The 27867-nt window shown below is 32.9% G+C and overlaps 1 protein-coding gene across 2 annotated transcripts in view; it reads right to left on the bottom strand.

Moving 5' to 3' along the window:
• Positions 1 to 3452: 3452 nt before the first annotated feature.
• The window catches only part of LOC142975234 (ATP-binding cassette sub-family G member 4-like), a 41457-nt gene continuing 17042 nt past the window's right edge, over positions 3453 to 27867 (bottom strand). For both annotated transcript variants that reach the window (XM_076117969.1, XM_076117968.1), the window contains 10 exons: positions 16237 to 16426; positions 15673 to 15997; positions 15275 to 15416; positions 14822 to 15021; positions 9904 to 10061; positions 8450 to 8618; positions 7415 to 7515; positions 6356 to 6511; positions 5828 to 6013; positions 3453 to 5601 (listed from right to left, as the gene is read on the bottom strand). In XM_076117969.1, coding sequence (XP_075974084.1) covers positions 5443 to 5601; positions 5828 to 6013; positions 6356 to 6511; positions 7415 to 7515; positions 8450 to 8618; positions 9904 to 10061; positions 14822 to 15021; positions 15275 to 15416; positions 15673 to 15997; positions 16237 to 16426 — 1786 coding nt within the window. In that variant the 3' untranslated portion in view covers positions 3453 to 5442. The remainder of the gene's footprint in view (positions 5602 to 5827; positions 6014 to 6355; positions 6512 to 7414; positions 7516 to 8449; positions 8619 to 9903; positions 10062 to 14821; positions 15022 to 15274; positions 15417 to 15672; positions 15998 to 16236; positions 16427 to 27867) is intronic.

Genomic DNA, 27867 nt, shown 5'->3' with positions numbered 1-27867 from the left:
TGTTAAATTGTAAAGTTATGATGAATTGAGGATTTTTATTATACGTACTTAAAACCTAGTCGTGTGACATGTAGATCGTTGTAAAAATATGTAACAGATTCAATAAAATTGTAATATCATTGGTGATGTATTTATTGCTGAAAACACTACCAATACTTACTTTCCTGCCAATAGATGAAGTAAAATAATACTTGTGCCTCGCCATATTCAATTTGAGTACATACGTAAGTATTTAACGAATCTTTATAATACCAGACGACGATTTCATTTCACAACGAATTATTAAAAAAACATAAAAACGATTACAGTTGCTTTAAAAGAGATCGCATGTTTTGACAAATGAACAAGGACGCAAAAAACATGCAATACAAACATTAAAACTGTTTGTATGCACGTCATTATAGATTGCATTTATTTGATTGTACTTATAATCTTACCGTTATAAGTAGTAATAGATTCGATAGTCATTTCTGTTTTGAACATTCGAACTGTTGTAAAGTATAATGTAATTACACATACATAGAAAATCATATCATATCCTTTTTTCCCATAATGGTAGGACCAGAGAGGATTACAACGAATTTCCCTTGCTTGATTCACATCCATACATTTTGTCATACAGGACAGACATTCAGAGACTAGCACTTTCGAACAAACAAAAATGTAGCTTTACTAAGTATATTTTATAAAAGTTTTATCATAATATGTACATAATATATTATGTAGAACCCATCAATTATATTTCGTAAATTACACGACACACGTACAATTATGTTGTTATTAGCCGTTCCTAACAAATCTGACATAAATCTTCAACGAACATTATTGTAGACCTTTTGTGTATCAACACTAATTACTACACGTTATTAAGTAGGTACGTACATAGAATAAATCATACATATTATCCTTGACTGATTGTCGTTGTATCGATTAGGCATTAAAATATTATGACGATAAACTTTTATGGATACAAACTCTTGCATTCTTATAGCCCGTCCCAGCTTCGGGTGATTTGGCTTATTAAATAAGTAATGACTTAATAGTAATAACTAGCAATATTTTCTTCAGCCACTACTGTCGACTAGTGAGCGAGTTTGGTATATAATATTGCTTAAAGAAAATCTATAGCTAGAGTTCCTTAACCTTACCAAAAACCTTCGTCAGTTCATACTTTTTAAAATTATATGACATAATGTACATATTACAAAACTATGAGGTAAGAATTTAATCCGCCTGGTCCAGAACAAGTAAAACTCAAGAAATGGTTCGTCCAAATTGAAGTTGATTGATGCTACCGCTCCAAACCAAGGGGCTATTGCACATCTCAGTTGACAACCGTTTGATAGCCACTATTCCGTACATTGTTTATTTTCTCAAATTACGATGAGAAATATATTATCTACGACATTGCTGCAATATAACATAGTAGCAAATTGACATACCTACCTACTCTATTGGTTAACTGAAATACACATAATGCATGCTGGTACCGATATTAATTGAAAAACCGTTTGCCTTACAGATACCTACAGCCCTATAGATTTCCTGCCTATGTTAAAATACACAGCTTTAGCTAAAAAGGTCAAGGCTATAATAATCTATTAATAACAATAAAAACTTTCCATAGCCCTTTGTTGCTTCACATCTCACGGATAATTAGGATATAAATATTCCCTTAATGTATTGACAACGGAGATGCACCTTTCGGTCGGACGTGACGAGGCCGGATTAAGACACGCATTCGTTTGAAACATGTATGTAAGGAGAGTGGTTAATATGGATTATCTTACTGTTAGAAACTTGATTGTTGCACGAATGTCTTTACAATGAAAATATGAATATAAACTAATGAAAAAAAAATCTCAGCAATTTATAGTGTCAATTATTTTGCACAATGTTTTTCAGATTGATTTTGATAGTCATTTGTTTTTTTTTTAACGACTGGTTTATAGTTTACATACTGAAGATTTAAATATTTGAACATAAATATGCAATAACAATATACTTTGATTAAAAATTACCTACATAATGGTAATGAGATAAAAATTACTTACCAAGTTCCGTGTGATGCAATGCTACACGCAGTATTTTTGCATTCACTCTCATTCAACGAATAACACAATAACTATTAGGTACTTCGAAACCATTTTCACAACATTACTCACGACTTTCAACTATTCGTATAAATAAAACAGAAAATAATCCTGCTTGTCATGCAAATAAAGATTTTTCATTTTCCCGCTGATGCGCCATTCTATTTTACTTTTAATTTAAATTTTGACGTATACTTACTATTTTTTTTAATTGCATCGACTACACAAACAGCCAGCTGTTTGAATGATGAATAAATTCTTATAAATTAAATTAAATTAATTATTAAAATTACAAAAATATATTCGTCGTACCTATTAAAGTAAACACAAATTCTAGGCAAATAATGTATTAAACTAACCTAGCAATTTTTCGGGTGAATGATCGCGTCGTCGTATCCATTATGTTTCTTCCCGGATATAGACAAAGGCGCAACTAATTGCAGCTTTAATAGATGGTTGATAGTCAAATAACTCCTAATCGACTAATTAGCAAGTTTCCCTTAGCAAAATCATTAACAGCTTCAGCCTTTGAGAAATGAACGGCCATTTTCATTGACCTACGCATAATTAGTAAGACGTAGGCCTATAGTTTAGTTGGTTAAATGCTATTATCCTTTTTATCACCGTTCATTAAATAACCATTTGATTTTCATCTCTTTTTATTATTTAAATGTCTATTATTTTAGTGCAATTTTCGACAAAGAAGGCAGACTGAATGCATTGATGAATTCCTGGCTGCTGAAAAAAAGTAATAGATTTTTTTTTTAGAATGTAGGAAATTTGTTTTTTATAAAATTTATTATCATCCCTTTCAAATTTGAAATATTATTCATTTATTTTCATAACTATATTTTGTTACTTTCTTGATTATTACTTTCTTCACGTAAACCAACCATTAAGTGGAAAGATTTATATTCCTTTTTTCTCTAAAATCTTATGGCCTAAATATAGCTAATTGATAGTCGTCCAGAAAAAAAAAATGTTTTCCTGAGCAACCAAATAAGGAGAGTCAACCATGAATAAACACTATGATACAGGTATGTACGATTTTCTCTAATGAGTCCAAACTCCATAAACTAGTTACCTACTAATCTAGTTTTAGTGATTCTCAGAGAACTTAATACCGAGTAATTAGATAGTGCTCACATATGAGAGTACATGTGATGTTGATTTTCTCTTTTGTAGTTAATTTTTCAACGATGCGAACGATCTAGGGGGTCTTTACGCACTTTACCCTGCCTCATTCACATCCATACATCTTGTCATACAGGACCGGCGGTAACAAGTATGTACATATTATTATATAGTACCTACTTGCAACCGCCGGTCATCATAATGTACACAATAAAAACATGTTGGTATTTCATAAACCATTTATTTAAAAATATATAAGGTACAAAACATATTACATCTACATATAACCGTAAAATCTAACCATATCATAATTAATTGGACCACAATATTTATATTTATCTAATTCATAAACTATAAGTACAACGAATATTACCATGATCCCTGAATGCGTTAAACTAACTTACCGATGATAATGGTCAATTAAAACAAAGTAATAAAATGATATCATGAGAACAAAGCCGACATATTGTTTAAAACTAGACTATTTTGTGACATAATAAACTGATGAATAAATGCAGTGTCAAACATTAAGGTTTTTTACTAACGTACTAGAGAAGTAACATTAAACAAAATTAAGACAGCAATTTCCATACTAAGAATTAAGATTGAGTTATAAAGAAGAAGATTAATTAAGAAGAAATTACTTAGTTTTTCATGGTTATCGGTTATTCAAAAGTAGATAATGATAGGAAATTGCCTCTCTGTTCAATCATTCAGCCACTAGCAGCGCGGTATATTTGTTCGGCATAACCTCTCTACTATGTTAGTAAATACCTCAATAGTGCAAAATAACAAACATTTGATGGAAACATGTGTCATATTAGAAATCTTGATATAAGCTGCCAAACCCAATAAGGGTCTATTGCGTATAAACTGTGCTTATAAGGGTTCATTGTAATATTATTGCAATATTTAGGACTAGTTTCACTACTCATAGATAAGTATCGGATAACCAATCTGATGGATAAAATAACAATGAAATTAAGAACGTTACAGTTTCATAGTCTTTGAATAATTGTCAGATAACGTCTGTGCTAAATAAGATGACAACTGTCAAATATCCATCTTGTAAGCTGTTTGACAGATATTGAGAAATGGTGAAGCCGGACCAATAAGTGTCATTATTTCATTTGTTAAGGTAACCTATACTTATCTTGAAATAGTGAAACCGTATTATACTTGATGTTTTTGTATTTAAATAACCATTACCAAGAGTACATTACGTCTATCTTTGATATAAAATTAACGGCAAGCCGTGAAGGCAAGATAGAATAATTTATGAGCAAAGTAATCATTAATTATATCGTCTAAGTATGTTACCACGTTGCTCTCTGTTCTCTCAGATCATATAACAAGAAATAGAATTAAACTGTTGAAATCTGTAATATGGATGGATAATGAAACCCGCGGGCTATACAAATGGATTATTTCGTTTTGATTTAGCAAAACCATAACTAAGTCAGTAGGTAGAAATAACTCACAAGTTTTTAGTTTATTTTGAAAATCAAGTTCTTAAAAATCGTATTCATTTTGTGTACATCAAAGGATAACTAAAAATTCCATTTATATTGCCAACGGGTTGTTTAATAAACTTTCAAAATATAAAGGCACAGTATAGAATAGTCAGTTCAGTTTACTTTCATACTCTAATATAGAACCGATAACTAGCATACAAAATAATGAAATTTATTTATTTTTTGTGAACATTTTCCTCTATTATCACATACACAGCTATCACATTTCATAGTTCCGTTAAATCATAATAAGAAAATTTAAAAAGCTGATGAGAAGTTATAAATATAGTAAGAAAAGAAAAAATATATCAGTCTCGCAGCATAACTTTTACTTTGAATTTTTTGTGCGTAAAATATTTTTTCGTGTAATGGTAACATGTGAACTGAATTGGCATTTCCACATCGTATTCGAAATATAACATCTCTTTATCACATTAACTGCGTAAAATTTATTACCTACGTCGATTGCAACCTTGTCGAAATAACTCGAATTTAGTGAAGTTCCGAAGAATTACATTTCGACCTTATAATTCGGGCTTAAACAAAACCTTTAGTAAGCCATTACTTTGGTATCTTCGCCTTGAGAGGCTTAAATATCAGTAAGAACTTTACTTTTGTATGACAAAGCGACAATCCTATCTTAAAATTACTTGTCGTTTGGTTTTCTACGCTAATGTTGGCGACCTAAGGTGTATTGTCGCTTATCTGGTGGACTTGAGCTTCCAGCGTAAGAAGAGGAAGGCAGATATACGTAGCACGAGGAAGATGAGACAGAGAGCTGCGATGTCGAGGGTGATGTCTGCGTCTTCCATGTCCAGCTCCTCGAGGGTGGTGAGCGGGTTCTTGAAATGGCAGTAAGTCTGGGGAAGAACGACAAAATGATTATATAATAAACTGAACAGTTAAAAGAAGGAAAATCAAAATAACTTTTAAAATTACCCGCGAGAGTAGACAGTGGCCAAAAACCCAGGTATGTTTTATTCAATCACAAATCAATAATAATGTAGTAAATTAATAATAATTTTGGTCTACTTTGACTGAGACATTTTTTTTCCTTAATGTAATATTTTAAATAACAATTCTTACCTGATGACACTGCAACTTGGGCCTGTTAAACGAGTACGTGGCAAGCGCGGTACCCTCGAACCCATATCTGATGTATGAGAGATACGTGATCCAGCGCAGATACACGGGAATAGCGTTGAACGACACGAAGAAACCGCTGAACAACAGGAACGGTACCGACATCACAGGGGCCAGGAACACACCGTTCTGTATAAGAAAAAACATATTGGTATGGAAATACAATCACTGGGGCATTTATAAAGAAATTGGGTACTTAGTAACCAGTAGTACTTTTAGTACTAGCTTGTCGATGAAATATAGGATAGTTATAATCTTAGAGAACTGCTATGGATACTGCATACATTTCAATAGGTAAGACCAACCTGCGTTGCCTTTTTTACTCCCATTTACAGCATCAAGTCTACTGTAATCAAGTTGCTATTACTGTTTAGTGGAACTATTTACTACCTACTACACTATTAACTACCATTTCGATAGGAGTAAAAAAGCATTTCTAAATCAGTGTAGTTAAAAATTTTGGATAATTACCTGAACATTCATAGCAGCTCCGACCACAAGACCCACGCTCTGCGCCACGAAGGAGATGAGCAGGCAAGAGGACAGGAACATCGCGAAACGGAACCACACCGGCGGCTGTGACGTCAGCAGGTACACTATCACCACGTATATTATGCAGAATATTGCCTGGGGAAGAAACATAGGATTATTAAACACGTTGCATCATCATCAATCAATATTCATTCAATACTACCCGTATTGAATGAATATTGATTTCCGAATTTGGGATTTAATAGAATTAAACAGTAACTTAAACTCGTAAGAATAGTTTAGTACTTTGGCTATCGTTAGTTTTTTGGGTCGATAGTGTTAGACCTATTGTTGGACAGTTGCATTGGCCTATTACAGCACGATAATAGAACAATATTGAGGTTGATAATAATCAATTCTGCAACTATTATTTGCCTCAAAGACAGATGTTTAAGTCCCGAATGACATAAAATTCCAATCGAGATTGTATTATTAAGTATTTTTTTTAGTTTGGACCAGTAGGGTCCACGCCTAAATAAAATGCTTTATGAAATAAATTTGTATAATTCTTACACGTGTTTGAATTTGAAGATAATTAATTCATAACTTCCGCTCAATTCCAAATACCACATGATAGAGGACGTGAATTAACTATTAATGTAATTATATGTATCAGTATTAAACCAGAATAAACTGGTTTGAAGTAATCGCATAAAAACTCGCTAAGTTATAAGGATAACGTCTTTTGACGTTTATTACGCAAACGAACACCATGGTCAAGCTTTTAGTTTTGAAGACATACATTAGTTTTATTATAAATAATATAAATAATATTTGTGTCTCCATTTTTATTATCTCCATTTCGGAAACTAGGCAACACTTGCTGGAACCAGAAGGTTTTGATCTAATGGGATCTTTATAATTGAGCGTCAACTGAATATTAGATCCACTGCTATGCTAAAGGTGCTATATCTAATGCAATAGAACCCTCAAGAACTATATTATTAGAGCTATAGGAAATCCTAAGATGAAATTAAATAAGATAAAGTAAATATTTACCTGGAACGGTATATCCGACACGGTGATAGCCAAGTAGTAAGATCGCAGCGAGTACCATCGATTGAAGTGTTCTTTCACCAGCACAGGCATTTCAAGTGGGACTGGAAAACAAAACAAAGACATTTTCAAAACTATACTTTACAAGCAGGGAATAACTACAGCATGAAGAACCCTTTTTCAATAAAAATTTTAAGAACCACCTACATAAAAGATAATGAACAGACAAAAGGCCGGAAATTATGCAATTTTAAGTCCTCTTTTTCAAATAATGATCTATTTTATTTATTTACAGTGGCTACAGGTAATTTATATACTTTTTTAACTTGATAAACGACAAAATTACTGTCATAATCATTAGTATCGATTTTGTTCATACCTGAGAGAAAACAATTTTAATACTGTCTTAAATGAGTTTTTCAAATCGGTGCAGAATGATTTTGAATTATTACTTAATTAACATCGAAACTCTTTTGATATATCTTTTTGGAATATGTAATTTCCTTGACGTCCATTTTGAAAATCCTTGAACTTATTCTTATCTAAAATTATATAGTGGTTGTCTTTTTTATTTCATATAAAGCTTTTTATACTAGTTTTTGCGACAAACTTTATATGCTCAATCTATGTACATGCATGTGACTTTGTATCTTATTCAGTTAAAGCCTTCTATCCTAAGTCTCAATTTAATGAGAAATTTATTAAAATTAATAAGTTAATTGTGCAGCTAAGATTCCCACAAAATATTTCATCATTGCCGTATAATTTTATGTTTTAACTACATCCCACTTTTTTATTATAAAGATCTTGCTGCTTAAGGCAGTCTTTGTCTGAGCCTAATAAAAAACAAAATTAACGCTTCGATTATTAGATATTGTATAACACTTCAACGTCTCATTGTTGGGTAAGGGTTTCCCCCGTAATGTTTAGGCCTCGAGGCCGCCGGCTGAACCACGCTGACCAAGTAAGAAAGACTTTAGATATCTAAAGTCCTCAACCCGCACTGCATAAAAGTAAAATAAATAACATTATACTCACAACTGAGAATAGTGATGGTCATGGAGGTGTACATAAGGAACAACATGTTGAAGAACAGAAAGCCGAGGTTGGAGAGTACTTTGGAGCCGTCGTCGCCGATGTCGTAGTATAGCGCGCCGATCAGGAACCCGACCAGAATGTGCGCGAACAAACGGAGGTACATCAATGTCTGGAGAAGAAAAATTATTGGGGTGAGAAAACTTTAATATTTACAGATTAATTAAGTCTTCTTCCAAAATGTTACTTAAATGGAAGCTTTCTTAGTAGATTATTAAAAAATATTCTTATTATGTAATAGCTTCTTTATTCAGCTATGTTAGTGTCTCAAAGGGACGATTTTTTATTGCGATAGACGATCTATAATCGGGTAGCTATGAAAAAAAGTATGACATAGCCTATTTCAAGGGTGTTACGTAGGACCATATTTTTCAAGTAGATTTTTAATTTCTTCCTGTTTATACTAGACGGTATCTATCTACCTGATAGTCTTATTGAACGTTAATGTAACGAAAAGAGTCCCGTAGTTTTATTGCATTTGACCTGTTCACATTGCATCTACCATATATTATAATTATCTTATAGCGACCTTTACAGCGATTTTTTTATGCAAAAACTTTTACTCAATTAAAAAGGTATGATACTTAGCAATAACTTTCTTAAAGCACACCCTAGTTATTACGTCCCAGTTTTCACAAATTAGCATTCAATTGAGGTCTAATCTAACACTTAACACCACCTCTCAATGTTTGTTCTTCACAAAATGTTTGAATATTTTTTATTCGATAAAAACCCGTTATATTCGGCCATAAAATCCAAGGTCATTGTCCTAAAATGTATTTTTTCTTTACTTATTGTTATTTTGGTATTCATTGAAATGTCATTTGACAAAAAAAAAGTATTAACGGTTTTATTCTAATGTGAAAATTCACAAAACCACATTTACCTACAGTTATTAGACACAGAGCAAAAACCAGATAACCTTTTATTTTCCGAAATTCTCGCAACGATGCATAATGTTATCTACATGACCTTACGCATATGTAAAATGTTTCTAGAATCTTCTTACGCATCGGTTCAAGGCAGGATAATTATGGCAAAAATATATTTTAATCGAATATAACAATTAAATGGTTTGAAGTATTTTAATTTATATATTGCTAGCCGGGTCTAATTTTGGAAGTATTTTAACCACAAAGCCCCTGCGTTCCGCAAAAAGCATAAAGAAATTTCGGTTCCTAATTCTTTAGCTTTAGTAAATAGCTATTAAGTAAAACCATATCATAAGAAAATCATAGTTGAGACATCGCTCTTTATGAAAAGGACCTTTTTTCTTTTCACTTGCAATTAAGGTGTAGCATTCAAACAACTTTCTCTCCTACTTACGGATCGTAACAATATTTTCTCATACAATTACTCAGATTTTATATGACGGGTTATAAAAGCACAAAATTTACCCAATCTCGTCTACTGAAGAGTAGTGTTCTCTTGAGTACAACCCAGAACTGCGTGAGCTCCGACGTGGCATATCGTTTGGGTGAACCTTCGCCTCCGAGCAGTGCGGCGTCAACGTTGTCTTGCTTTTCAGTGTCCATTTGTACTACGAGCGGGTCTCCTGGGAAAGAAGAAAAAAGATTGGTTAAGACATGAAGTTGTGTCAACTAATTTTTTGATAAGCTTGAGGCTTTAGCTGGCATAGTTTGCAGTGGACGCACATTTATAAAAGCACTGCAGTGAAAACGATATATTTAGCTTGGATAAGATGTTTGGGAACGTTTAGATATTTTGGCATTACGTTAGTTTGGGAGTGCTATGGCTAGCTGCTAGTTTAGGAAGCTTGTAAAATCTTATAATTTAGCGGACTGTTACGCCCTAAATTTGATTTAAAGAAGGGCAGATATTATAAGATAATGTTGATATAGCACTTCATTGAATTTGAATATAGTTGCATATAATTATTTACAATTCATAATGCAGGTGACTATTCAGTGTACCAGAGGCAAGGATCGGTCGGCAACCCGAGTTTTTGTTTTAAGTTTTATAAAGTAAAAACCCCAATTGTTATTTTTTTATTCTTGCAGGCATAAGACCTGTTTAAGACTACAAACTAAAGACAAGTCAAAGACCTATAAGTAAAACTCGAAGCGTAGAACATGCACGAACAAACTATACAGTATTAAGTTATTTTATACCTGTTTGTTTGTCTCTATAGAATATGAAGGAGCACAAAGTCCGTATGAAGCAAAAAATCTACCGCAACGAGTAGAAGAAAAAAACCTTTAGCTTACGGATTAATGAATATTTGTGATTAAGGCGCTGTTGCTACGAAAATAAATTATGATTTTCTGTGGTAGTAATTTGATGGCTTGATTCCTAAGGGATGTTCGGAGTAGCTGATCGTCTATTGATTATGAAAGTTTAGACGATATATGGACACGAAGGATCCATAATATATCGGCCGAAAAATATTTCTTAAGACAAAGCGTTTTTCTTTCAGTACACTAAAAAAAATTGCTTTGAGAAATATGTTCTAGAATTGAGGTAATTAAACAAACATGTCAACAACTTATAGTTTAACTTAATTGCTTCGATTAGAAATTCGAAGAAATCATTAATTTTAAATAGGTAAATGGGAACTTTTTAATTACATACTTATCCTTAGAATAAGACAGAATTTTCTGTTTATTTATTTGCCACTTCTAAATTAGCACAATCTTGCCAATTAAGAGTCTGCCGTCTGTTTTGAATCATATAACCTTTAAAAATGATAAAAACACATGAGTATATAAATCTTTTATCATTCCCACGGCAACTACAAATACTATTTAACGAACAAAGGATTGACAAAAGTACAATTAATATCTTAATACATGACATTTGAGACATTAGGTAAATACATAGCGTAGACAATTTTCAAGACGTTATATTCAATAGGACACGTTTGTTACGTAAATTTTGGTTAAACTAGCTTCCGCCCGCAACTTCTTACGCGTGAAAAATTGTTAATCTAGGTTATAAACTATCTGTGTAGCAAATTTTAATTAAATCCGTTCAGTAGTTTATTCGTACAAGAGTAAAAACACATGCATACATCACCACATACTCTAGCATTCATAATATTAGTAGGAATACGTAATCTTAAACTTCAGAAAAATCAATAAATCTATGGACCGCTAAACCCACTGGGCAGCATTATGAATGTATTAAAACTTACAAAACTGTACATAATCTATAATATTATTAAATATTCGATAATAATGAAACCGGTTCGGCCCATCGTGCAATAATCATTAATTTTATCGACCGGTTACAACTACGTCATAGACTTTTACAATCAAGTTTGAAAGCTGAAGTAATATTTTTATTACTTTCCAACGATTGTAAACAAAAAGTAAGATAATGCACATTGTGCATGAGCATCAAATATCAATTAAGAATTGTGAAAGCGTTAAGAGAGAGAATTTGCGTGGTAGATGCTTGCGTGCAACATCACCATGGTTATAATGTTGAGATGTGTAAATTTGAGGGAGTAGAAATGTTTTTTTTTATACCGGTATTTCCCACAGTAGGTTTTTGAATTTTCCGTAACTTTTAGCTCACCACAAAGCAAACGTTAAACATGTATCAACCACGTATCAATTGAATGTGCCTATCGTAAATTCTAGAAACGCCATACCAGTTTCCAAATTACATTTTTTATTCAAAATTGTCTAAAAAAATCTACTCACGATAACGGGCTTCATTACCAGTCTTTATAATTCGCTTTTGTGTGACGTAGAACTTTAATGAGACAACACTTAGAACCAAATTTAGTAAATCCATATGTATTTTTTTGTGAAAAAAACATGGCCTATTTAGTACCAAAACTACTGACACATTTAACCCATATGTGAGTATGAATCATCATCAAAAATTCTAATAATAAAGTGATATGGGCACGTAAATTGGGTTGCCCGGTTATCTATAACGTACAAAGTCCAGAATGTTTTATTTGTGCTATCATAGTTTGTGGTTGTGCAACCCGATTGACGAGAGTGTACCCGAGGGGACTTTGTCCTTCTATGTACTCCTATGGGTCTTTATTTACTTACTATGAGCTTCAAAGTTATTAAAGTGCAATGTGCATTTTTAACTAGGATTTGTTATTTGCCTATTCAATGACTCATTGATGACACACTGAAACATATTGTAGATATTTTCATCATACACACAACATACACATCATACTGAAAAATATTGTAGATATTTTCAAAATTTTGTAAAAGATTCAGATACCATTTATAGTTCAGAGTGAGTGTCAATATCTAAAATATAAGTATAAGGCCATAATTTATGATAACTTAAGATGAACTCTAGAAAGTTCTTCAAACCACACGTGTCCTAGTTGCATAATTCTTAGTATTTCCATTGAAGCTCATTATATTAACATCAAACAGATAGAACACAGATAGTGAGCGTAGACAACACAAACAGGATGCTATGTTTTACCTTTGACCATTGCTATCTGTCTTACGCAATTGTATGCACGTATGTTATAGAATACCTTCATGTATATTATTACTCTCCTATTTATGGTATATGTTTTAGATTATAAGTAACTACAGGCCGCCCGCGAATTCGGGAACTCCAGGATAAAAAGTAGCCTGTGTGTTATTCTGAGAGCTACTCATATACCAAATTTCATCGTAATTGGTTCGGTAGTATTTGCGTGAAAGAGTAACAAACATCCATACATACATTCTCACAAACTTTCGCATTTATAATATAAGTAAGTAGGATATTACTAATACTATAAATGCGGAAGTTCGTTTAGATGGATGTATAAATGTTTGTTACTCTTTCACGAAAAAAATACTTAGCTTAGAAACTTACAACCTGGTTTAACACATTGAATATGTTTTTCTCCGAGAAATCTTTTCACGCGAACTAAGTCGCAAATAGCAGCTAGTTTTGTGTGTGGGAAATCCCCTGACCAGAATCTATCATATATCATAATAATAAATCTACGTCTAACAAAATAATTCGTAACGTTAACCTATAGGTACCTACATATTTTCTTTCAGTGATTTATATGCAAAATGATTAAATCATTTCTTATACGGAAACAATATGTATTAAAAGAAAATACTGCAATAGTTTAGACTTTTCATTATTATTTTCTATTGTTCGCGCAATTCCATATAACACGCACTAGCGTATTTCAACAAACTTAAGATTATGCAAAACATTGCACACACCTGCCTAGTCACTTATTTTACAAACATAATATTATTTAAATAGATTGCACCACTTACAGAAACACTATATATATTTATAATAAATAAAGAAATTACTGAAAGTAGTTATCTTTCAATTTCTACATGTTCAGCTAACGTATACACGTTACACAAGTAACAAAATGCACCTAAATTAATGATCGTATCAAATATAGTTGCTTGTTTTTTTTTCATATCTTTGCTGTCACTTTTATTCCTAAGATAGGTCACCCGACACTAATCCATAGGCTGTGAATAGTTTCACAGCCTATGGATAAAAAAAATAGTTAAACGTATATTCGTTGTATTTAACTTCCTGAATCTCTGTCAATCGATGCATATATTGATAGTTTGATGACGTCACTATGTGTGCAGAGTTCATCTTTCATGCTATTATTAGTTGCGTTACATGTGAATGGAGATAATGTTCATTATTTATAAATCGATAAGTTAACAGTAATTGCTATATTAGTTGTTAGAGGTCGTGTAAGATTCTGTGTCATAGAAACTATCCCGTTAGTACCCTCCGTAAGTTCTTAATTGAAGGAAGTTTGTAGTAATTGCCTCTGTAAGTAATCAACTCGTTCGACAAATAAAGAACAAAAGAAATTAAGAAGAGAAATTACAAACTCAAATACGATATGAGATTACGATATAGCTCCTTGATGTTAATTAACTACGGAGTTGAACGGATATTGCCAATATGGTTGCAGTTGATAACCGGACGTATCATACAAGTACTAAGTTGTTACTACCCACACGTATCCTCATACAATATCGCAATACACGATCTCTATCGATACTGGACAAAGATATAGCAAATTAATTTCATTATAAATTTTTACACGTAGTCATCAAACAAATTCAGCGGTGAAGTTTTACTTAATTAAGTGTCTATAAAATAAAGTGTAAAATATAACTTACGCCTTAGAAACAGATCTCTTTAGACGAAGGGACTTAAAAAAACGTTTTATCTTAAAGAGTCGTGAACATTACATAAATCATTATAAATTGAGAGACTAATAAACGTGTAAAATAATCCATAAAACAGAGGCTAATACTTGGGTCAAGCCCAAAGCATTAAGATTAAAAGTTAAAAGTTACGGTAAAAACAGCTTACCTTTGGCAATTTCATTAGCAGCGAACTGCAAGATTCCATTCTGAAGATTTCCGTTTCCATTAGCGCCGTTAGTGACATCTCTGAACTTCTCCTGAACTTGTGACAGGTCGTTCTTATTCCACTCCTTGTTCAGAGAGTCCTCCATAGCCTTCTTGTTGTTGTAGTCGGGCACTTTGCTGTCAGGGAATGGCAGGCCGTTTCTGTGGAAGACATTGTTGAAAAATTAGGCTTACGTTCATAGCGTCGCTGTGCGCTTGCGCAAGGAAAACGTGGTGACAGTTATGCTTTGTTGCAACTTTGCGTGACATTTGGAATACTGTAAACTAAACACAAACAAATAATGCATTATCGCGTTAACGTTAGATTGACTTTTAATCAATTCCAAAACGTGACGTTTTGGCTGATGACGTTCAAATCGGCCTTAAATTTACCTATTAGTGATGTGCTACATACCTGATGTCATTCTTGCCGTTGTCGATGGCTCGCACCAGCTTGCCAGTGTTGTCTCCGTACTCTCCGCACGAAACTTCGATGATGAAGGACGCCGGGTTATGGTACGATGGACACTGCAGGCTCAGGCTTCCTAGCCACTCGACTGGATAACGAAAAGAACAATGATTAGAATGTTGCACCAATATCTTGACTGTAGCTGTGTTAGCTGTTTTCTTAGTTAATAGTCACAGATAAGCGTCACCTCCAAGAGCACTTCAACACCTGGACGAAATAGATTAGAATGTTGGTTTCAGATTGATAACTAACTTTTTGTATAAGAATATTATAAGAATTGACTCACAGCCATCGTGTACCCTTACAACAATATTCAATGACAATAAATGCCAGTCGAAACTTACCAAGTCTTCCGGTACTGCCTTGATAGACGCACTGTCCATCAGCCAGAGTATACAAATGGTCGAACATCTCAAACAACCTGGCTGAGGGCTGATGGATGGTGCAGATGATAGTCCTGCCTCCCCTCGCCAGGGTCTTGAGAAGCGAAATACATTGGAAACAAGAAGAACTGTCCAATCCTGAAGTAGGCTCGTCGAAGAACATAATAGGAGGGTTGTTGACCAACTCCAGGGCGATTGACAAACGCTTCTTCTGTCCTCCAGAAAGGTTTGATGTCATGGTTTTGTGGTGCTCTGACAGTCCGAGGGTTTCGAGGATCTCTTGGATCTGAAATACGGAAGAAAGTTGAAGAAAATGCAAATTGTCAAGACCCATTGTTCATTTATCAATTGAATTAATAAATCTGATTTTATTTTCCGTAATATCAAGGTAACTGTAGGAGATAATGATCAGCGTGCGCTAGCAAGGAATAATCCAAAGATAAATTTATTCTTAAACAATAGTGTGTCAAATAAGGCGCAAAATGCAGCTATATGGTTTTAAACATAATTTAATTATCAACATACCACTTCCTCCTTATCAGCGCTGGTGGTAGCACTCGGCAGCTTCAAGGCAGTGGCTACCGACATGGCCTCTTCAACAGTCAGGTTACCGTGGAGCTGGTTGTCCTGCATGATGTAGCAGGATAACTTGCGGAAACTTGACAAGTTGCGCTCCATGCCGTTCACTGTGATGCTGCCTTCCATTCCTGAGGTCCTGTGAAAGAAATATAGAGGTAAGTATTATGTTTTGAGAGAAAATAAGAATAATATTGTAGGTACTTTTGTAGTTACAATGAAACTAGTAAGCGAGGTAGCAATCGGAGTTCATTAGTGTCTACTATCCCCCATGGGAACAAAGCGTAACTTCATGTATGTAGTAAAAGTACTTTGTGACTTTTGTAAGTATAATACTAAAGGACTAATCTAGTCTCATACTTTTATTGAGCGTAGTGGAATGTTTAGCCATAAGAAGAGACATAATACAGAAGGTCTCCGATACGTTTTATCTCCAAGCATAAACGAAAATTATGTTTAAAATTGTAGGCCATTAGATCTAAATGAAACAACACTCAAATAGTTATCATTACGCTGTTTTGTCTGACAGATCAATAACAGACGGGATAGATGAGAGCTGCTTATTATTTCCTGTGCAAAATGCTATGCGTGTGTGTTACAAACGTTATATTATAAATAGGCGAAACATCTGAACTTCCACGAAGCATTTTCTTGAGCACTAATTTTAGCACCAACAAATAAGAGGAAAAACCTTGGTATATTGTTGTAAAGTTGTTGACAAAAAGTCATACTAAAGACGCTGCAATTGACCTAAGGAACTTTTCTTTAAACAAAGGAAATTAGTCATTGCACCCGAAAAGTAACTGTTCGTAACTAAATAGTACATCATATGATTCACTTTTTTTTATTTACTAATAATGACTACTAGGGAAAGGTAAATCAGTCACACATCGGCAGAAGCAATAAGATTATTTTTTAACCTATGTAGCGATCCTAATTGAGAAAATTATATTATAATTTACCTGCAATATACAATATAGAACGATGTGATTGATAAAATGACTAAAGGTGGCTGACAAGAACCCAATGGCAGACCTAATAACAGACTGATATTGTAACGAAACACTAGTAGATGTGTTGTTACTAAAGCTTATGGAAACGGTCGCTAAGGTATTTAGCGCTACCGTAAATAGAACTATAGTAGTCGCCATTTCAAGAGACATACACGTTTTCATCTATTTTTAGATATAAACATGTCCTGCGTATATTTCTTGTCTCGCGGGAAGCGTAAAGTCTACCGCATATAAATTCATAAGTAGACGAGACACCTAGGATTCGCAGTTAGTTTAAAACCTCGTAAACGTTGGGCATGAGATGTCGCAAACTTTCCCAGTGTACTGTTATGTCGTAGATCAGCGCAGCTTGAAGAAAGTTTTACTATACACTTGCGATCCGTGACAAACATCATACACAAACCAATCAAACTAAACAATAATGAGTCTAAGTGACTAATCAAAAGATATTGAATATTATTGCTGTTTAATTTGACTACCTGTAGCCCGATTCTCTACTACTATCGACTACCGAAACCGAATTTTTGCACCAAAATCTGATTAGCGCCTCTACCGGGCTCCGTAAGAACTATTTTGTCAGTACAATTTAAATGTCAAACTCTCGATACTCGATAGTACAGACAATACAGAATTGCGCTACTGCATAGGGACTTAATAATATATTAGCATCAAGACGTGGCTTGACCTAACCTGTCCCCAAGGTTGCCTTGACCACGCCCCTAATGGTCATAAACTTATTACTTAATCATTATCAACTGGCATGCAACCTTGCTTCGTGCGAAATTACAGGTGATCTACCTATAATTGACATAGCCATCATGTGTATCGATTATTTAATCAATTTACGATCGATATAAATTGTTTCGTCGTACATGTTTACTGAAAGGTCTTTTAGGTCATTCGGTCATTTATGCGTTTTACACAATGGCTGAGCCATGTGGTATTGCTATGCTACTTAAAGAAAAATATTCAACTGTTTTTAAGATGTATTAACCGAAACCTAGATGTTTTTTACATTGATGACAAGGAAGCAAGATTCTTAAGAGTCGCTAAGTTAGTTTTTTTCTACTATACCATTGACGTAATATTCTACGAACAAAAAATCTAATTTATATAAAATGAATACTATCTTAATTTACGCCTAAAGCAGTATAATATGCATAAGAATATGTATTTATGTAAATATTCATAACATGCAACAAAACCATAAATGTAAAAATGGGGCCAAGTTCACCAGTAACAGAATAGACAAGTGAGTGCCAAGTTTTACAAAATATACTTCTAGATGAAGATGCATTAATTACCACCACAAAAAAACAAAACCTACCTCGATTGACATTTCTGATCATCATACTGAAAATTTCAGTATTCATTGCTTTTGTAGATAGTACATACGATTATACATAGTTTTTTTTTTTAATAGTTAGTGGGATTCAAGAGAAAGGCTTATGTGTAAACATATAAAAGGTTTTCTTGTAAAATAACACATACTTAAAATCGCGTCTTTTTGCCATGAGAGTAGGCAGAAACAAAAACGATCTTCATGTGTTAAATTATTACATATACTATACCTATAATACAAGTTTATAGAAAAACTACTATTTTCTTGTTTCAATCTAACTCATTGTGACGTCACAATAATACAGGCAGCAATAATAAAGCAACGTCTCCTATATTAATTCATACTAAGTATGTCATTTAGTATCACATTACACGGTAACTACACAGCAATTTTACAATTAAGTGAATACATGTACCTACGCTATTAGCGTCAAATCATGGAAAATCCAACAAATGGACGAAGGACACAGTGACCAGAATGACCACAGCGTTAATTGTAAGGCAATTATCTTATTTCTATAGAAAACTTAGCAACCATTTGCATATTTAGATAGGTTTAATAACTAGTGCTATATATCATACTCTCCCGTACCTTCGTAGGAGGTATTAAGGTCGATCTTCGGATTTTCGAATCGATGATTGGATAGAGGGAAGATATTACAATGTTATCTTATAATGCATCCATTAAATGGTTACAACAATGCAAATAAGTAATTATAATTAAACAGAGTCATCAATTAAAGTATGTAAACCGATACTTATTTGCCAATAAACTTCCTGCAAGGTAGCTTTTCTGACGGAAGTTTATCAATGAAACATTGCTACCGTAGGCAGTAAGTATATAAATACTAGTGGTATCTTTAAATATCGATAATTAACACATATTGTTTATCTTGAGGTGGAAAAATACAGTGTCATCAATGTCACAGTGTGTCGAAATTGATTTATGATTTACAAATATTTTTAAAAAATCGACTATTGCATACTTAGCAGGTATTTAGTACTTTCGTAACCCTTCAAATACACATATATTATATCTACCTACCTATGTAATATAATAGTATCCTGTCCCAGTGGACCTAGGAAATATTTCAGATTAAAATCTCCAATTGCTAGCCACCTACGTATCGGAAAATTATCAACTTAACCGAGCGGCTGCTATTAGATTTCTATACCCCAGAGGGATAACTCTATCCTTAGGCTTATATTTACTAATATATCACATCGTCTGAAATATTAGAAGGAGCATGGGAATACTAACTTGATACCCAATTAAAATCTAGACACGTATTACCTAAGTTCAACCCCAGAGTGCTATATTACGGTGATATATTACGTAAACCATTTGAAACAACTTTCGACCCTACAGTTTAAGAACTCAAAACCTATAGGATATCCTTTTATTACCAAGTTAGTTAGTAAAAATCGAGACAAAAAAGCCTATCCTATCGCGTCTTCGAAGTAACATTAGAACAATATTGAGAAACTACCAAGTTCCGGAAAGCTAGCTCATAGGTATGTAAAGTATGCCAACCACATAGATTTCCACACGAACGCCATCAACCGTACTGATTACTGCAATACTTTGTACTTGTATGATTGCCCCTTAGTGCGCCGGCTCCTACACTTTCTTTATATGTACATCTGTGTAGTAGCTACTTGTAGCTAGTAGTTAGAGCAATCACGCCGCTACCATCACAGGCAGATTTGTCGGTTCAAAATCAATACATGTAAAAATGATCTATGATCGACAAGCATCAGATGTGTATATTTGCAAAATTTCTGTTAACATGATGGTTCTTAGTGCAGGAGTTGTCTTTTTTATAAGCAAGAGAATATTTCAATTTGTTTTTACTAAAGATTGTTACTTATATAGAACGTTATTCATTTAGTAGGTTACTAATTTGTTAGGTGTCGGTGTTTAACACAAAAAGTATGTATCCATTAACACGTGAACTTAATTGAAAACAAATAACTACCATATTACTACATTATTATGAATAGTTTTAACAAGTGATATAGATCAAAACTACTTATATTGAATCGTACATAAAGGATAAATCATTCTAAAGTAGATCTTAATATGCTTTAGATAAATATGTATTGCTATACTATTTACATACTCGTTGTCGTTTCCTTCCAACTTCCACATTTGGACCATTTGCGTGTATATTTTAATAGTTGATTCCCAAGGTGGTTTTTAAAAGAATGCAAAATTTAATCAAACCCGCATGGAAAATAGAATATTAATATTTTTTTTTAAATCGTTCAGATATTTCTAAATCGATGGACTTTACCATCTTTTCTTCAAGTTACTAATAGCCTTTGTGGATAATTCGTTTATGAATTTTATTTATAAGTTCGGTAATTAATATAAATAAAACAAAAAATGTTTAAGTACTCCGACCTCTTCGTCGGCTATTTTAATCAAATCATGTTTTATTTTAAGACTAACAGTTATTTTTTTATAAAACATCATCATAGCTCTTTTTTTCTTTTATAGAGTGAATGAACTTATGCATGCGTGATGTTTTTGTAGACGGTCAGTATTCTTATCTTCTACTTAAATAAAATAAATATTGCAATATACTTAGGAATTACTGCTTATAAATATTTACACACTACCTGCGGATTTTCTTGATAAATCGATTAATTATAGTCGCGGTTAAATATATCAACCACAACTACCTATATTTATAATTGAGATGAGGACAAAAAAGCAATAAATAATAATCAGAGCTTTTATAATTAACCTGTACAATTAAATTATAGTTTATTTCAAAGAACATAATAATATTACATGAGAAAGACGGAAACCTTCCAACGATCAAGGGTAATAATTGATATTAATCTATCAAAAAAGTTTTACAATTTAAGAATTCTGTGTACTTTTTAATACGAATGGTAAGAACTTTAACAATTAGGTACGCTTATTATTATAACAAATAAACGGCACGCGGCGACTGTTGCAAATTTAACAGGTTAACTTTCAAAAATCTTTATTTTCCGAAATCCGTAAACAAATGTAGATAGTGTAAAACGTAACACATTTCGCTACTCCGTTCGCACAAACAGATATTAAAAAAACGAAATGCGGAAGAATTCGATCCAGTTTTGATAACAACTTCAACCTGTTTTAAAACTACTTCTGGCAAATATTATTTTAGTCTAATAATATCGAGTATCGACGTTATTCCGTAGTCTGTATCAAATGTGAAATGTGTCACGTTAACATATTCTAGGGTTATTTTTAGGAGGCAATAACTTAAATAACTAGTTAATAGTTGGTAGATATAGAATTATTATTTAAACGGGGGAAACACATAACCATTTTTTATAAGGAAATATCGTGTAGTCTTGGTCTTTCCGTTTGGAGAAAAATAAAGCCGAGATATCTGGACTACCAGACCCATGATTCGGCTTTTCAAGAAAAATCCTATTATTATTTTAAAAGAACACTGTCTCTACAAACTTGTTTCAAAAGGTTATTGTTCAGTTTTACGATCGTGTCATCATAAAGGTATTCTTATACAGATAATATGAAAGACAATTGAGTAACACAATCACGACGTCTCAATGCATTCAATGCCCGATATATCCAAAACATAAACAAATACATACACATTCTGAAGCCAGCTAGCAAATTCATGGATAAGTTTCTAGGATGGGAATAATCATGTTTTGAGGAGCCTTGCGGAGTTTTTAAATGGCAACACAAAGCAGCAAATCCGAATCAAAATATCTGATAATTATGATTTTGATATGAGGTTGGAAAGAAAATAATTTGAACCATCAACATATTTTTTTTGAAATATGTTTCTATGTAATATCAGATAATTATAGCCTAGATTATCTTTAATACACTGGTGCAGGTTATAAATAAATTCCGTAATTATCTATCAAATTACGGAGATTCGACGTCACATTATTTTATATACCTATATATTATTCAACATGCTTGATTTCAAATCAATTAAGAACAGGTTAATCATGTATCGCGAGATAAACCAAAATGAACCTTATGTTCAATATATTGATTATTGATATATTATGTACCAGATATTGACCTCCAAAATAAAAAACAAAATAAAGCATGTACCCTTCTTAAGGTTGGTCAATGATACCAATATGACAGCGGCGGGATTATAAAATAAAAATGCGTTTGTAATACATTCGTCATTTTTAATATAATTAATTTTAACGCACTTTAATAAACTGGCTGAAACTTTAAAATTTAAGTCTACTTCCTGCATAAATTTGAATTAATTCTACTGATTTCACGACTTCCATGCGTGGTTCCTTCAATCATCAATCTAATTACAAGGCATGAATGTAGAACATGATTTTCAAAACCTAGTGTGATGAGTAGTGTGACACTCAGTGATCCCAGAATGCTTTACGTAATCTGTTTCTTATAACGTTTATTAATAACATTCTCAGAATACCACTTAGATAGAAAAAAATAAGAGAGATTGTATAACAGTTTTGATTTTTAAAATTATGCATCAATTTATCTAAAAATGACTACTATAACTGTTCCGTGACACAGATAGAGCCTCAGAAAATTGCATGTAGCGTTATAAACTCTTGTTTTCTTTTGCTAGTTACCGTCAGTATCCATTTTTTTCATTCCGAGTCGACCCACTCGCGGTCGTTTACTGTGAAGACTTCGTATGATAAGCGGTCATAGAGTGATGGAGATAGAACATAGGTATCTCTTTCTCGGTTAGACATTTGCAATAGCAAAACACTACTGCGTAAATGGCCGTCGGACGCTCGACCCAGTTTACGACGCTAGCCGTGATAACCAAGTCCGGTTCGATGAAAACAATTATTTGTTTTATTCAAAGGATTATTAAATATTTGACATGAGTTTAGAAAAAGAAATCTCCACAAGCCAATCTAGATATTATATGCATTCGTAAAGAATTATACTGGATAATATACAATACAGTAACAAAACAACTGCGTGCATTCCATTATAAGTACTTGTATAGTAAACAGAACAGCGATACAATACAATAAAAAACAGAGTGCAAAATATCGCATACACGTCTCTAATAAGTTAGCTAATTTACGGATTCCTAGGTATACTTATAATGTCATAGAACAGAATGATCTCAAACTCACGTGTACATACAATGAAATATTGCATTATCATACGACCTATGAACTTAGCTGTAACTATTTATACGCTTCCTCGTTTATAAACAAATTAAACGCTTGTGTATTAAAAAATCTTTGGATTACGTGTTCATTTATCATCATAAGAACTGCTGCTAGAAAATAAAATAAATAGCTGCTAGAAGGCGAAGTTAAAAATTTTGGACTGGAACTTTCCAAATCGGAAAAATTGCCTCCAGAATCTTGAATTTTGATTAAAATGCTGTCATGTTCCTACAAAAAACCAATTTCGTTTACTCAATAATTTAATAACTTAATATCTAACAATTTGTATATTTATTTTTGTTATTAAGAGGTGTTTGACACTAAATGACTTTACCCATTCTATCGTGAATTAATCAGAAAAAATACTTCAAACAATAGTTTGAAAACAAACATTGTAGTAGTTTATTAAACAAAATATGTACCAATAAGCAATTCACACCTCAAAGTTTATTGTGAGACTGAAGTGGCTTGTCAAGTCAAATAACCTCACGTGGGACAACAAAAAATATGTATTTGATTAGAACAGAACCACGTGAAACAGGTGCTTTATAGATAATATTAATACCTGTTTATCTGTTAACCAACATTTTGTTAATCCAAGTATTATCTTTATAAAATATTTTATCAGCATTGAAAGTACATTTAATTTTGTAATTATAGAAGCTAGAGCGTTTTATGAAAGCAGAATTGTATTACACATCTGCTAAGTATTTTTCTCATATATTTTACAAAATAAAAATACGTATCCAATTATTCACAACGGTGCAGTGCATACACACATATTACTAACCGTAATTTCCCAGATAGATGCCCTCGTAGCCCTCTAGTATAATATATCTGCTTGGAAGATAAATTTAAGACTATGAACCGTCACTACTGGAATAATGTGCTTGCTACTAGTACCGAACAAGTACAAAATGCACTCGTAACTAGTAGTAAAATTGTCCCAAGCTGAACAATAGTAGACTTAAAAACCGTAATCAAACCTAATTAGAATATAATTATCGATGAACGCATACTTTACAACAGAATTAAAAGTATTAACTTCCTCTAATATGTTTACGAGCCCTTTGACCGACACATACAAGTTGATACAAACTGACATTGAATATTATTACAAAGTCACTAATACATAAGCAAGATAATGTCGATTTCCAACCAGTTTTGAAGGCAAAAGAGTTGTGTAAAAAATTAGCAAGCTTATTAAAACGCTTTTTATAATTCTTTTGCATGTAGTTTTTTTGTTTAGAAAAAATCATGAATAGAAGTTAAAATTAATTGATCAAAGCCCATTGCTGGGAATAAGAGGAGACCCTTAGGTTTACCACGCCAGCCAAGTGCAATTTATATTCAATTATACGACTATTCTTACTGACATGAGTAACCTTATTACAACGATTTTCAATTACTTATAATCGAGTGAAGACAGTAGCGTACTGCAAATAGGTTGCCTAGATACTATGTATGTTCAAAAAATAATAGAAGAAAACCGAGAATAATTGCATTGCATTTCGATCTGAACACTTCTGTTTTTTGTCTTTACAAAGATCTGTATTATCTAATCGGATAAAAGATGGAAATAAGCTTACAATACTACACCATCATATGTAATACGATCTGCTATTCTACTCATCACTGAAGTTTATAGTTATCATCATACTCTCCATGTTTATAATAATCTCTCCACAATTCTCACGTGGCCATTATACATGAGTTTAGGTGCAAATACCATCGGCACAGTTAGCTCATGTGTATTACATAAGCCATGTCGCAAGACCAACTATGCAACGATGACACTTCGCAGTAGATCTCAATGTACAATGTACATATTGTAGAGGTGACTGTACAACGAGCTCCCCTGGAAGGCTTTAAAATGTCCGTATTATAAGGGATGTTTCACTCCTATAAGAAAGATTGGTAAACATGGTAAGAATTCGTGTTTTGCTAAATAAAAGTTTATCTTCGTTGCTTGTGTGGAAGGGATCAATGGCTATGTGCAAATGGATAAAGAACGTTTTGCAAGTTAAAATTTTCAGTATATTTTTCTTTTTTAAGTAAAAGCATTGTCAAAGTTATTTAAACATTTAATCCAGACAAATGACTCGAGACTGCTTGACTGTATTGTTTGGTAAAATTCTGGTTTTAAATAGCTTAGTGTCAATGCAACTGAAAAAACATAAACCCCATTATAAATTACGGTAAGGAGTATCTTAATAATGAGTACTTCAGTGCAATGTAAAGTCATCTTTGCATATATAATATTTAGTACACGTGACGTAAAACTTACGTCACACAAATAAGCTTAGTACGACGAATATGATATTGTTTAGTGGGTCAATGTGAAAATATCTAAAGTCCACTATTATTATATACTTATTAAGCACTCTTATCAAGCCACAATGCGTATTGAACCAACATTTGTATAAGTTTTTTCCATTTATGAATGAGTAGATATCAGAAAGGTTTATAGTCTGCTTTTGGGCCTACTCCAATAGTAAGTAACATAAACATTTTAAAACAAATACACGGAGGACCTCAAAGAAATGATAATACCTGATACTGATTTTAAAATGCAATGGTTAAAGAACAGAATTAGTTAAGCCTATACTTGTAATATTCGTTACGCAGTAACCTTATCTTTAAAAGAGTGATTATTTTTTAATTTTACGATCGTTCCGTTATTTTCTTACATTATCTTGTCAAGAATGGATTTGTAATTGATTTGACATCCAATGTGTGGTAATCAATTGGATACGATATTAAAATCTTTACGTATTTTGACGTTAGTATCGTAAACTCTGTTACGAAAATGAGTCACACCAATGATTTTCGTTATGAGCATATTTAAAAACTAGGTACTTCAAGAATAAAAAATCTGTTTTTATTTTTTTCGTATCTTCAAAAATGACCGAGATATTAAACGTCAAAGTATGGCCTTCGCGCCAAACTCCGGCGAAGCGGCCGCACGGACGTGTGACGTCATCTCCCGACACTGCTATTTCGTCAGTACTTGCCGATACCTACATAGGCTCGTTGCGCTCTCGCGGTTTCGCTTTAAATAATTTGTTTTGCTTATAGTGGACAAACAAAATGGTTAGAAAATATTGTATTGTTCCTATGTGTACTAACTCCAGTGAAAAAACACCCCAAAAATTGTTTTTTTCTGTACCATGTAAACTGTTTTATATTTTTGCAAAAGACACCTAATCTAAAACTTAAAGCCCGGTTCAGATACTGTCAAGCGCAAATGTTAAATAGAAGTTTATTGCCTTTTGAACACTTCCTCAAGATCAAGATGCCATATCATGTTCATACCTACCTAACAATGAACTTCTACCTAACAGTTGATAAAATTTAATAAGCAGTTCAATGACCTCACAGGCGGCGGCGAGCCGAGCGCGGCGGTTGAGTTGGCGTTGGTTTTTTGTTTTGAAAAAAGAACCCATGTTTATTAAATCTAATAATATCAAAATTAAAATGTTAGTTTAAAAGTTCTCATTACACACCTAATCATGTAAGACTACCTACCTACAGAGTAGATTCATGCGTTCATATGATAGCCATCAACCTGACTAAAGTCAGAGGCAGGGGTGACAACTTTTTTTTTTATAATATTATTTTAAAACTATGTTTTCCAAATTTACACTTGGTAGGTACGTAACACTCATTATTTGTAATGCCAGTTCTAACAAACTTTCAATTTTATTGTTAACTACACACAAAAATATTATTAGTAGTAGGTATACGAGTTCAACTTTCTTTACCTGGGTCTAGTTGATGATTGTGTGCATGGCGATCGAGATCGAGGATATCTTATTTTACAAAACACACGATGATTAAATTTATAACACATACTCAGACTCTTTAAATATTAAATGCAAATCACTTTTCAAATCAAAACTCCGCATCACCCGCAGTCGAACAAGCGTGTCTGTTGCGTCGTGACGTAAGCGCATAGCGCGCGAAGCAACGCAAATTTAAAAAAGCAGTGAAACTTTATAACGCTGTAACTTCGGTAATTTTGATCCGATTTTGATAAAACAAAAACTATTATTAT

The sequence above is a fragment of the Anticarsia gemmatalis genome, chromosome 9 (assembly GCF_050436995.1).
Source record: "Anticarsia gemmatalis isolate Benzon Research Colony breed Stoneville strain chromosome 9, ilAntGemm2 primary, whole genome shotgun sequence".
NCBI classification, from domain to species: Eukaryota; Metazoa; Arthropoda; class Insecta; order Lepidoptera; family Erebidae; genus Anticarsia; species Anticarsia gemmatalis.
Note: the sequence above shows the minus strand (reverse complement) of the source record. Positions and strands in the feature narration are given on the sequence as shown.